At 39.2% G+C, this 12,309-nt stretch overlaps 1 protein-coding gene across 1 annotated transcript; it reads right to left on the reverse strand.

Moving 5' to 3' along the window:
* Positions 1–416: 416 nt before the first annotated feature.
* CALR (calreticulin) lies at positions 417–11,830 on the reverse strand. The gene is made up of 9 exons (XM_034434480.3): positions 11,290–11,830; positions 8,202–8,303; positions 7,631–7,834; positions 5,852–5,946; positions 5,271–5,480; positions 4,969–5,082; positions 3,755–3,898; positions 2,276–2,368; positions 417–1,477 (listed from the first exon to the last, which is right to left on the reverse strand). The coding sequence occupies exons 1-9, from the start codon at positions 11,375–11,377 to the stop codon at positions 1,277–1,279; spliced, it is 1,251 nt and encodes a 416-aa protein (XP_034290371.2). The 5' UTR covers positions 11,378–11,830; the 3' UTR covers positions 417–1,276.
* Between the last annotated feature and the right edge of the window lie 479 nt (positions 11,831–12,309).

Raw genomic sequence — 12,309 nt, forward strand, 5'->3', positions numbered from 1 at the left:
CATCTTGCCATGCTTTACTTCTCAGAAGTCTGAAGGGGTCACTCAATATTCTCAAAATTCCACAAGGATCTAGCTGTTCTCAGAATATGAACTACTATAAGGGTCATATACTACTGTATATTTTTCCATTCCGTTGTATCCATTTCTCAGACTGCAGTTTTCTTGGCAAGGCTTTCAAGTGGTTTGTTATCTCCTTCCTAGGGCTGAAAGCAAGTGGCCCAAGATTATGCAGCCAGCTTTGTGCCTAAAGCAGAATTAGAACTGACAATCTCCCAGTTTCTAGCCGAATGCCTTAACCACCACACCGAACTGGGTCTCCAAGTATCTGGTATCACCATACATTATAATACCAAAAATGTTTGTTAAACTGCGATTCCCATCTAGCCCCAAGCAATAAAGACAACAAAAGATCAGCATATGGGCCAGACGTGAAGTTTAATTTAATAGAAATTTTCTTCAATCTTCCATACATTCAAGTGTGAACAAGTGGGATGACCCATCTGATACTGTTCTTTCCACCTCCAGAAACCCCTCCCACCCTTCCTCTCTACCTGAAGAGAGACCTTTTAAATGTGAACACCCACCCCAATTCCTATTCTTACCTTCCTGCTGGGGCTCTACAAACAGCTCCCTGAACAACCCAACACCCAAGGAAATAGGCTAAAAGCTAGAATTCAGAATTAAAAATTAAATTTGCTCAGAACACTCTGCTTTTGAAGCACCTAATCTGTATAGTAGGCACCAAAGGACGGTGCCTATTCCCTGACTGGAGTCAGGATCTCTCGATATCAATACCACTGGCCTTACACATGGTATAATACTGGTTGTCTCAATTTAATGTCTTTGAAATCTGGAGCTACCAAGCCCTCCCACCGCCCCACCCAACACTCCCCTGTACCTTCAAAGGATAAAGGCAAACTTTAGATGGACACAAGAGTTTTGCTTTTTACATCCATTGAGAAGGGCTAGTAGAGGCAAATTTTTACTGAATAAGTGGCCACAAAGAGGGGGAAGGGTCAATGGTATAATCCCCTTTCCAAGGGCTGTATTCCTACAATTAGCCTTCTTCTGATGCAGGTTCTAGTTTCCCCCCCTACACACATGAATGAGTAATTGATGATATTTGGGAAGGAGTTAAGACAAACACACCAATAAAAAAGAAAGTTCTTGTGTCTCATAGAGACATTACTGTTTTCCCCTCTCCTTAGTTGGGTTCAACTGCATGGTACAAGTCCAGGGCAAGGCTCAACCAACAAGTATACCCAACAACCCCCAATCACAGCTCGTCCTTCAATGGGCCCTCTGTTTCCTCTTCATCCTCTTCCTTTTCTTCCTCTTCCTCCTCCTCTTCTTCCTCTTCATTATCTTCACCCTCGGGTTCCTCTTCTCCTTCCTCTTCTTTCTTCTTCTTATCTTCTTCTTCCTGCTTCTTCCGCTGCTCCTCATCCTGCTGCTCTTTCATTTTCTTTTCAGCATCCTAATGAGAATTTAAAAGGAAATACATTATTGAATCAGGACTTGCTGAAGAAAGCATCACAGCAAACAGGGCCAGGCAAGATTTTTTTGTTTTATTTTATAAGGATTTAGTGAGATAGATTGGACGAGAGAAAAACTGGCTCCAAGTTACTCAAGTTACCTTGCTTGGCTGAGGCTTAAAATTGCATTTCCTTAGCCAAAAGTATCCTGACAATACACAAAGAGATTTTAAACCAGTACTTTTCAACTTCTGCAATCTTGAATGTGTGGACTTCAACTCTCAGAATTGGCTGGGCCATTGCAAAGAATCCTAAGAGAATGATCTCAAAGTTGCAAAGGCTGGGAAACAATGTTTAGACAAACAGATTGACATCTGACAGAATTTGGAGAAAAATGTAACTGGCTGCTGTGGGAACAAACAGGACACGAACTCAAACTGGTCCACAATGGCGTTTTTTACAGACTTATATCCCATGCTGTGCCTAACATATTTCAAGGACAATTCACAAATAGAAAAAAGCTTTTAAAAGGTTTTTTGTAAATGTAATTTGCTATTAATCAAAATGCAAAATACTTTTCTGCAGAAACATGAGAACTTTAATCTCAGCCTTTAAAATATCAAGTCTCTCCCGCATTCATATGTGCTTTCATACAAGGAATGGGATTTGGGCCAAGTCACTAGATGGTTCACATCCCTTTCCAAAGTTCAAAATCTTAAACATTTGAGAACAAGGTACAAGTTTCCCAAGCTTTATAAAAGCCAAATATTATTTCTTCTCTATGAAGAAACATTTCCCACCTTAGTAGCACCCCATGTTTCATTGCCAACTTCTTCAGCAAACTTCTCATCATCAGTGATCAGGAAGTTGTCAAAAATTGTGCCAGATTTCACCTAAAACACAAGAAAGAACTGTTAAATGTTATAGCTAAAGCTTATCAACATTTTATTTATTTATTTATTTATTTGTCATATTTCTATGCCGCCCACTCTCAGAGGACTCTGGGAGGTTTACACCAAAGACAGTATACTAAATAGCATATTGCCCTCTAACAATCTGGGTCCTCATTTTACCCACCTCGGAAAGATGGAAGGCTGAGTCAATCTTGAGCCGGTGAGATTTGGTCAGCTGAAGTAGCTGCAGTACTGGACTCTAACCACTGCGCCACCTCGGCTCTTTTTGACAATTTGTCAAGACATTTGTCAGCATAACATTCATTCCTATTGGTTTCTGACCACCATTCAAAGTGCTTCTGATGGCAGTTGCCAAGCACTTGAATTTTGATCATGTGACCATCGGTATGCTGCAATGGCCATGCGAAAACAATCATGAGTCACTTTTTTCAGTGACATAACTCTGAACGGTCATTAAATGAATTGTTGTAAATTGAGGACTACCTATATAGACTAAAGGGGAATATTTATTTCACAAGTACAACTACAATAAGTCTTTATTTAGTGACTTTTCAGTTTTAAGGGTTGCCAGTCACTAAATAAGGACTACCTGTATAGCAAATTGTAGATTTAGAAATATATGATTTGTTGTTTAATGTACTGAAGTTTCAAACGTACTTTTGTTGTATTTTACATTAATTTTCTTCTTTAGAATAACATCTTAAAATATCTTAAGTCTCCCAGAATAATATAGGAACTAGAAAAAAAATTCAGAATAATTTGTAGTAGTCAGTTACTAGGACAAAAGGTTTATTCTTTCAAGCTTTCAGGCTTGTGCTGGAGCCCGTGCTCAGGAAACTTCTCTCTCCTGAATGTGTTCTCTGGGCTGTTCTGCTGGCTGTATTTATATAATGCCTGATTGCATGTGGCTTTTAGTTGTTAATTAGGGCATTGACAACTAGCCCCGCTCCTTAAGTATCTGGTAAGCTTTTGGTAAATCAGCATTTCTATTGACTGACAATGAGCAGACTTCAATCATTTCTCTGGCTATTTTTGTCCCTGCTCAGCCATCAATCTTACAATGTGCTATTGCTTAGCACATTGTAAGCCACCCTGAGTCTCCGGAGAAGGGCGGCATATAAATCAAAATTTAAATTAAAAAAAAAAAAATTAAAAAAAAAAACCTTAGTAGCTGTAAATTGAATGTATATCCTTGTTCATTGCAATGTAAGGCTATCAGTAAATGTTGATCTCATATAACCGCTAATAATAGAAATATAATTTGTAGTTTTTATAAGATACAATCCTCAATCATCAGAACAGCTACTGGAGTCATTTGGCTTCCCCCTTTTTAAAAGATTTATTGGAAAACAAGCAAGAACTTACCTGCCACAAGTCCAAACCAATAACACCAAAGTTCTCATAAAAGTACAGATTTGGATCAGGGGTATATTCAGGATTATCTATCTCGGGATGAATCCATTTCCCTTTGTAGTTGGGGTTGTCTATTTGACGAGGTTTCCATTCTCCCTGTGAAACATTGAATGTTTTGAAATGGAAAATTCAGAGTACATCAAATTCTATAACTTTATTATTATTATTATTATTATTATTATTATTATTATTATTATTATTATTATTATTATTATTTATTGAATTTGTATACCGCCCTACTCCCGAAGGACTCAGGGATATAGGGATAGCAATATCCAGCATTTGGTATTTAAGCATGTGTGTATAAGATCAAACAGCCATTCCCCTTCTGTGGTCTGCCCCAAATGTCTTACACATCCAATTGGCTTCCAGTAAGTGCTTCAAAAATTTCCAGAGATCACAGGGCTACTCAACTAAGACCCTAACTCTGAAACATTAACCTGGGCCACTCTGGGTTATGAGACATTAAGGAGTCTCTTTGACTTGTGAGCAACTTTCCAAACACCGAGAAAAAAAAATGTTCATATTCATACCAAGCTAGATACCAGACACAAAAGGTCTCATGAAAAGGCAGAGGTAATGCACCATGAGATAATGCAAGATTCTTTCAATCCTGCAACATCTAAGGAAATGAGGGAATCTTCTGAAAATGAGTTCAGTACTTTATATTTACATCCCTGCCCCTGGATAATACAAGCAGCCAGAAAGATCACACCACCAGGAACCCAGCAAGTGATAAATGCATCAACAGGTAAAGGGTTAATGCCAACTGCCTAAAGAAGCAAGGTTATGAAAGAATAGATGGAGCCATACGTAGTATTCTCAGCAATAGACTCCTGAGGCCAGGATAGCCCTTATCCTTTATGAAAACAGATGCAAATCTTCCTCTGCCACAGGGCTTTGGGAAGTGAGCTTTACAGAAGACAGCATATTTTAACGATTTTAATATTTATGGTTTCAAATAGTATTGCTGCAAGCTGCTTACAAGTCAGATAGCATACAAGCGACTAACAAATTTTTATTTAATCCATATTTTAAGAATAAAATGCTTTTAAAATAAAATATTAGTGGGTGCATCCCTTTCTGACAAAAAGGAGAAATCTTTTATAAATATCTCTTTTAAAAGGCCACTTCCTAGTCACCTACACATTACAAACTATTATTACCTTGTATTCTGGATTCTGGATTACTGGTGGTTCCCACTCCCCATCCATCTCTTCATCCCAGTCCTCGGGTTTCTTGGCATCAGGATCAGGAATATGTTCTGCTTTATCCCAGTCCTGTAATATAGATGGAAAAAAATCCCTGTACAAATTTTATGTAATTTTTTAAGTCTACCCTCTCCATTGGTCTTCAATAAAATAAAACAATCCATTTCTTGACTCTTCTTGTAGTAAAACAGTTTTTTTTTTTTGTTTAGATTATTGAGTAAGAAACACATGGTTATAAGCCATTAGCACCTACTGACCTCTGGTTTTGTATCTTCAGGATCATCTATCTTTGCTCTTTCATCCCAGTCATCTGGTTTCTTTGCATCTGGATCCTTAATTTTCTTTGGTGGCAAAAAATCCCAGTCATCCTCCAAGCTGCCAGACTCTACTTTATTGTTGTCAATCTTAACCTCATATGTATTATCAGGTCGAACAATAAGGGTATATAGATGGCTGAACTCATCATCCTATCAAGGAAATTATACTGTTAGCAAATTCTCCTCTCTAGCCCATTTAGTTTTCCTCCATGCTCAAAGTTAGTTTCATCAGAGCTACCATACTGCACTGCAATACCGCTCTTTAGCTCTTCTTCATAGAATTTATCACCTTTGTCACTCTACTCTTGAACATTTATATGTTTTCTTTATCAAATTAATATGTCACCCATCTCACTATTCAAAGCAACTCGGTTGGTGCACAATAAATCATAAACATAAAAATGAACAAGAATTAGATAAAAAATTAGAAAAACAATTATATGGCTAACTTTCCTAAACATTAAAGTGCCATCATGGAAAGGAATTCCTATTCTCACCACCTCCCAATTCCAAATACTCACTTTACAGCGAATATCTTTATTGATCAGAACATTTTTGCCTTTGTAGTTGAAAATCACATGTACTTTCTTAGTACCTGGACCACAGATATCAGGACCTAAATTGGAAACAAACATCCAGCTGAGTCTGTATTGAGAGAATCCTGTATCATCTCTCAGAAATGCATCCATCATTCCATCAGCCTTTCCCATTATCAATCTTCATACATTTAAAATTTGGGGCATGGTGAAGGTGACAGCCTAAAATGCCTATGAAGCTGTAAATATTAAATGTGCTTTTTTTTATAATGCCTAATTGCTATGAGAAAGAAAGAAAACAGAGTATTTAGATTTTCTCTTTCTGGGGATGTTGTGGGGGTGGGGGCATGAGGCAAAAGGGATACATCAGACCAATATGAAGATGGCATAGAATTATGATACATGGATCATAGCCATTTTAGCAGTAAATGAAAATTTGTATTACTTCCATAATTAATGTACATTAGAATTCTAGGCTCTATGAATATACTAATAACTCTAATGATCAATAAAAACGAGTCAAATATAGTTAAAACTGAATACCTAATCATAAATTCAATCCAATTTATCTGAAACTTATGAAAACTAATATTTCCTGCAAGTTTTATGAACTGCCAATAGAAAAGGAAGTAATGTTACTGAGAGACTATAATCCATAAATAGCATTTGTAAATATATTTGCTCTTAACAGATGACAATATTCATTTGTGAATCAGTCTCGACTCCTGGTGACTGTCTGGACAAGTTCCTAAATTTTCCTGGTAAGATTTTAGAACTGGCTTGCCCCGCCTTCTTCCTAGGGTTGCAAGAATGATTAGCCCAAAGTTGCCCAGTTATTTCATGCCTACATCAGGGCTGGAACTTAGTTTCCTGATTTCTAACCTAGTACCTTAAACCACTACACCAACTGGCTTTCTTGACAGTATTAGGAAAATTATTCTCAGAAGATTATAGAATAAGCATGCTTTCAACAATAGAATACACATGCTTTCAACCTGGCTTCTTGTTCATTGTTCAGAATCACTGTCAAAGTGAAACTTGCAATATCCCCAAAAGTATCAGCTAATCAGAAAGACCATTACCAGTGTTATTTACACCATGAATGGGTTCTTCCTTGTACATCAGAAACTATTAAGTGCTGAGAGGTATAACCCCACAGGAACCCAGACCAGCTTTAGCTAACATTAGAAACAGCTATCCATAGTCTAGCCTCTACTTACAGTGTAACAGTGTGAAGATGCACTGCATACTATGAATAGTGCTATCTATGTGCTTGTGAAAGGGATAAGAAGTGAAACTGGATGAACAGGCTTGTCTATTTGTGTAAAGGTTGTAGAGTAGCTCCGATTCCCCTCACAAGTACTATTGATTTGGACTACTTATCTGAAAGGGAAAGTTGGATGGGAGGAAATTCACTATTCTACAATCTAATTTATTATCAAGGAATGATGTCATTCCCTAAGATATGTGCTGTTTTAGGAACATATTTCATTAACCAAACTAGATTATTGCTCAATACAACACATCATGCAAGATTGGCAGTTATTCCCCACTCTGTTTAATAGACATTCCCATGATTACCTATAGATTCTTACAAGGACATTTAGTAATCTTCAATTTGCTCCATGAGCTCAGTGGTTGCCCATCTTACAAATTATCATTAAATAAAAAGCAACTATTTCTTGTGCTAATTAATGACTGCATAAAATTAAAGATTAAATGACCAAGCAACTATCTTTCCTCAGTTCCCAAGGAGGCACGCACCAAACATGATGTTGTATTCAGAATCTCCATGCATGTCTTCTTGCTTCAGGATTGAAGGGAAGAGTTTTACATATCCACCTCCACAATCAATATTTTGCTCATGTTTTACTGTGAACTGCACCACCAGAGTCTTGTCCTTGTTGCTAAAGGAATCAAAGCTAGCAGAAATGGCATAGAATCGAGCATCTTGGCTTGTTTGAAGTCCTGGTAAGATTAAAAACAGAGTTAAGCCCTTTGCCTGGAATAGGGGTACTATATTGATTACAGATAACCCTTAAGACAAAAAACTGCAATTTGATTTCAAAGATACAATCAGTCCTCTATATTAACAATCAAGATGCATCAAAAAGCAATTTCAGGTACAAAGTAGTGTATCAAAGATTAACCAAGTAAGCTTCAACATATTTGCTATCAAATATTATTCTGCTATGAAGCAGCAGAGGCAACATGAACAGTTAAGCTACTTAAGTAACTGAAATCATTGACCAGTTTAATGATGCATAGCACTATAATCAAAGCCTCAGACCAACTGTGACTTATTCATGATCACACAATTACATCGTCTTCTTACCTTTGTCCTTCTCTGCATCTCCATAGAATTTGCCAGAAGTATGTATGAATTTTCCATAGTCTGATTTATGCTTTGATTCTACCCAACGGCTTGTCCAAGCATCTAAAAGGAGAATAAGGCCACACAATTTGAATCTGAAGCGTTATAAAGATTCAAAGTATCGTATTTTTTGGACTATAAGACACATCGGACTATAAGACACACCTAAATTTACAGGAGAAAAACAAGGAAAAAAATAGTTTTTGGCCTCTGCGCGTCAGATTTTCGCCCTCCCTGGCCCCTAGAAGCATTCTCCAGTGTTCCGCACGGCCCGTTTTTGCCAAAAACAGGTCCATTTTTGGGTTCCCAAGCCCGCCGCACATAGCGCTTTTGCCCTCCCAGGCCCCGAGGCACTCTGCAGTGTTCCGTACAGCCTATTTTTGCCAAAAACACACCTGATTTTGGCCTGCAGACTGCTTCGGGGGGCCGGGGAGGGAAAAAACATGACATGCGGAGGGCTTGGGAACCCAAAAATGAGCCCATTTTTTTGTGAAAATGGCCCATGCAGAGCACTGCAGAGTGCTTCTGGGGGCCTGGGACGGTGAAAATGTGACGCACAAAGGGCTTGGGAGCCCAAAAATGGGCCTGTTTTTGATGAAAACTGGCCATGTGGAGCACTGCAGAGTGCTTCTGGGGGCCAGGGAAGGCGAAAATGCGAGCACGGAGGGTTCAGCAGGCCAAAAACGCCCATATTCGGTCTATAAGATGCACCTAAATTTTCACCCACTTCTCGTGGGAAAAAAGGTGCGTCTTATACTCCAAAAAATATGGTACACTATTTGTGTAATGCTGGAATACTAACATTCCCCCAAAGTTTAAATGCAAGGCAAAGATTTCTTCCTAAACAATGACCTTTGCCATTCCTGCAGTTTCAAAGAGAATGATTTTTGCAACAAGTTTCCCTTTTTCCTCAGTTAGTTTCTACTTTGTTTTGGAAATGCCAAACTACAGGAATACTTTGTATCTGTAAGGTATTACTAATGGAGAAAAAAGGCCCACATTTCTGACTAGTCTTAAACTATTCACTAGAAGAATTTTAATATCATTCTATGGATAGGTTTATTCATCAGTCCCAACAAGTACAGTGGAGTTTATCTTGGGAACATGGCATACACTGCAGCTTAAGTCATCAAATGGCATTATTGGGCCTTGTTTTGAAAGATAGTACATTCAAATATTTTAAAGTAAAACAATATGGCACAAGAGGCACCCAATTCTTACAAAAGTTTTATCTCAAACATCACCAATTCAAGTTTATTCCAGTGCAGCACATTTGGTTCTGTACCAGATACATAATCCAAAATCAATGCTACTAACTGCCATATAAACTGCAGGTCACCCTTGACTTACAACCACAATTGAGCCCAAAATTTCTGTTGCTAAGCAAGACAGTTGTTAAGTGAGTTTTCTCCATTTTATGACTTTCTTGTCGTAGTGGTTATGTGAATCACTGCAGTTAAGTTAGTAACATAGTTGTTAAATGAATTTGGCTTGTCCATTTGCTTGTCAGGTTGGAAAAGGCAATCACATGACCCCAGGACATTGCTATCATCAAAAATTCATGCCAGTTGTGCCAAGGGTCCAACTTTTGATCACATGACAATGGAGCTGCTGCAAAGTCACTTTTTTCAGTGTAGTAGTAAGTTGAGGACAGCCTATATTATGATTCTCGATGTTATATACTTTAGGCTACAATGCAATAGAATGACAATGCAGGACTACTCAATGTATTAAGTTATTTATTTAACAGAAGTTTACACTTGCCATTTTCAGTATTCAACAATGGGCGGTTTGTGTGTTCTAGAGATATCCCATGGTGATCTATTTAGTCCATGTTCTATGTCCCCATGGCCCCTTCTGATTATGGTTTAATTATCAAGTCCCCAATGGATCCCTGATCTAGACTACACACAACAAGTTATCACATCTGCTAAATTTCCCTCGACAAATTTTCAACATCTGATATCACTTCCCCAAAGTATTTTTAAGAACTACAATCAAACTCATTCCCTCTTGACATATTTGTCTAAAATGGCTGTGACATGATCACTTCACCCTTCACCAGAATTGCTACATTAATATAAAATCCTTGGCATAAACTCAGGATAGATATTTAGATCTCTATTCCAATATATCAATTAAGATACTGAGCTGAAACAGAAAATATAGAAATTAAAATATGGTAATCTGTATCTACAATTTACTTCACAAAGAGTTGATAGAGGATAAAGCACATATACGGTCTTGAGCTTCCAAAGGAAACCTGGGAAATAGAGTTGAGTAAAATTTTAAGCCACTGTATACAATATATATGGATCTATATTCAGATTTTTTTTAAAAAAAAAAATCCGATCATATCACATTACAACCCCGAGCCACCTATGAATACTTTTCCTCTTTTAAGGTCATTTCACCCTCCTCTTGTCAATCCAACGAGGAGCCAAGTGTTTTGAAAGCTCGCCTCCTTCACAAAATCCCACAACCCCGCCTGCTCCCGCGTGCACCTGACTAGATGCAATACGGCCATGCTCTTAATCTACGTGCCGAGTTAGATCAGGGAGATATTAATCTGCCGCCGGCCGTTAAGACCTGCTAAAAATTATGCTGTTCTAATTAGCACATCATCCTCGAGAACCTGCAGGAACAGCACAACTTCCTGAGCCGAAAAAGAGAAAGAAATACGGACAATCTAAGATGGCCGGGAATGGGTGGGGGGTGGGTGGGTGCACGCAAAGGCGAGAAACAGAAACCGAGACAGTCCTCGCAGCACGTAGGCATCTGCCTTCAATCTGGCGGCACTCCCAAAGCCACCCAATCTCTGCCCATATGCCTCCACTGCCACCCCGGGCCCGTAGTGACTTGCTCGGATTAGAAACCCAAAGGGCCCCGGGATTATTCTCCCTTAAAATCAATGCTCTAAAAAAAAAATAAGCCGACCAACCAATCCTCGACCAGATACTCCTCATTTGCATGTTGTTAAATTCCTCTCCCCATCCTAGAACCACTGCACCGCCACCTCCGCCCCTGTCAACGCTGGACGGCGTCTCACCTCCATCCCCGAATTCCTCCCTGAAGTACTGGCTAGGTCCGGCCGACACCAGAGCCAGCAGAGAACAGAAGGCTAGAATGGGATTCATTTTGTCTCCGCTGGAGGAGAGGCGCCTGGCCCTTTAAGAAGCACGACCTTCACCGAGCTACCTGACAGCGATGACCGAACAACTGCAGCCGGCTAGGTGCTTTCGCCACGCTTTTATAGCGCACTCAGTGGAACGCCTGCCCTCGCCGTGTTCTGATTGCGCGTGCTGATCCGGACGGGCATTACCATTGGCCTGCCGGCTGTACGGCGGGTTGGACTGCTCCTCCGAACGTTGGCGTCCCAGATGTCTGCTTCCTATTGGATACTGGACCTGGCCAATGAGGCACGACCACGCGTTCGGGGAGAGACCTCCCCCCCCTCCGCCGTGTGTGCGTCACCGGTTTTTTTGCACAACCCCAAGTGTGGCTAACCACTTTTAAAGAGCCAGGTCAAGAAACCTTTCTTCGCACCTAGCTCTTACAGCAATCTTATTCCAGCCTGGTCAAGTAGCAAGAAAATCAGCAATCGAACAAAGTCAGTTCCAGCTTTGAAAAAAATTACACGAACAAAAGCTTAACCCTTGCTTTCCATTTGGTCACGTCCTGGGTTGATTTAACTCAGCATAGAAAAAACCAATTGTTGTTAGTGGATCAACAAAAACTCAGATCAAATGGATTGTCAGCTATCTTTAATGGGTGCAGATGTTGTCCTCGAGTTTTTGCTGCTTTGGACAGAGTAGCAAATAGTATCTCAAGTCATCTAAGGGTGTCTGTGTTATTTTAGTCCCTGAAATAAAAACCCTACAAGCACCTCTCCCTGGAATTATAAAGACATCTGTAATAATTTGTTGCAATTTCATGCACTGTGGCATCTAATAGCAAGAGTTGGCTTTATAGAAGAGGCTTACAGAGCAGGTGTTCTTGCAAAATACATTCTGTAGAAACTATATATTGTATCTGATACTGAAATATCTGACAAAAAGAGAATCTGAAA

Source organism: Pantherophis guttatus, chromosome 2, assembly GCF_059756535.1.
Source record: "Pantherophis guttatus breed Tessera chromosome 2, ASM5975653v1, whole genome shotgun sequence".
In the NCBI taxonomy this organism is placed as follows: Eukaryota; Metazoa; Chordata; class Lepidosauria; order Squamata; family Colubridae; genus Pantherophis; species Pantherophis guttatus.

What these genes read in the sequence shown, in the direction of transcription:
- CALR (XM_034434480.3), bottom strand. Translation starts at nt 11,377, where the DNA reads ATGAATCCCATTCTAGCCTTCTGTTCTCTGCTGGCTCTGGTGTCGGCC. An exon ending in ATAAAGATATTCGCTGTAAA is followed by an intron (nt 5,481 to 5,851) that starts GTGAGTATTTGG and finishes TTTCCTTGATAG; the next exon opens with GATGATGAGTTCAGCCATCT. An exon ending in AAACATGGGGTGCTACTAAG is followed by an intron (nt 1,478 to 2,275) that starts GTGGGAAATGTT and finishes AATTCTCATTAG; the next exon opens with GATGCTGAAAAGAAAATGAA.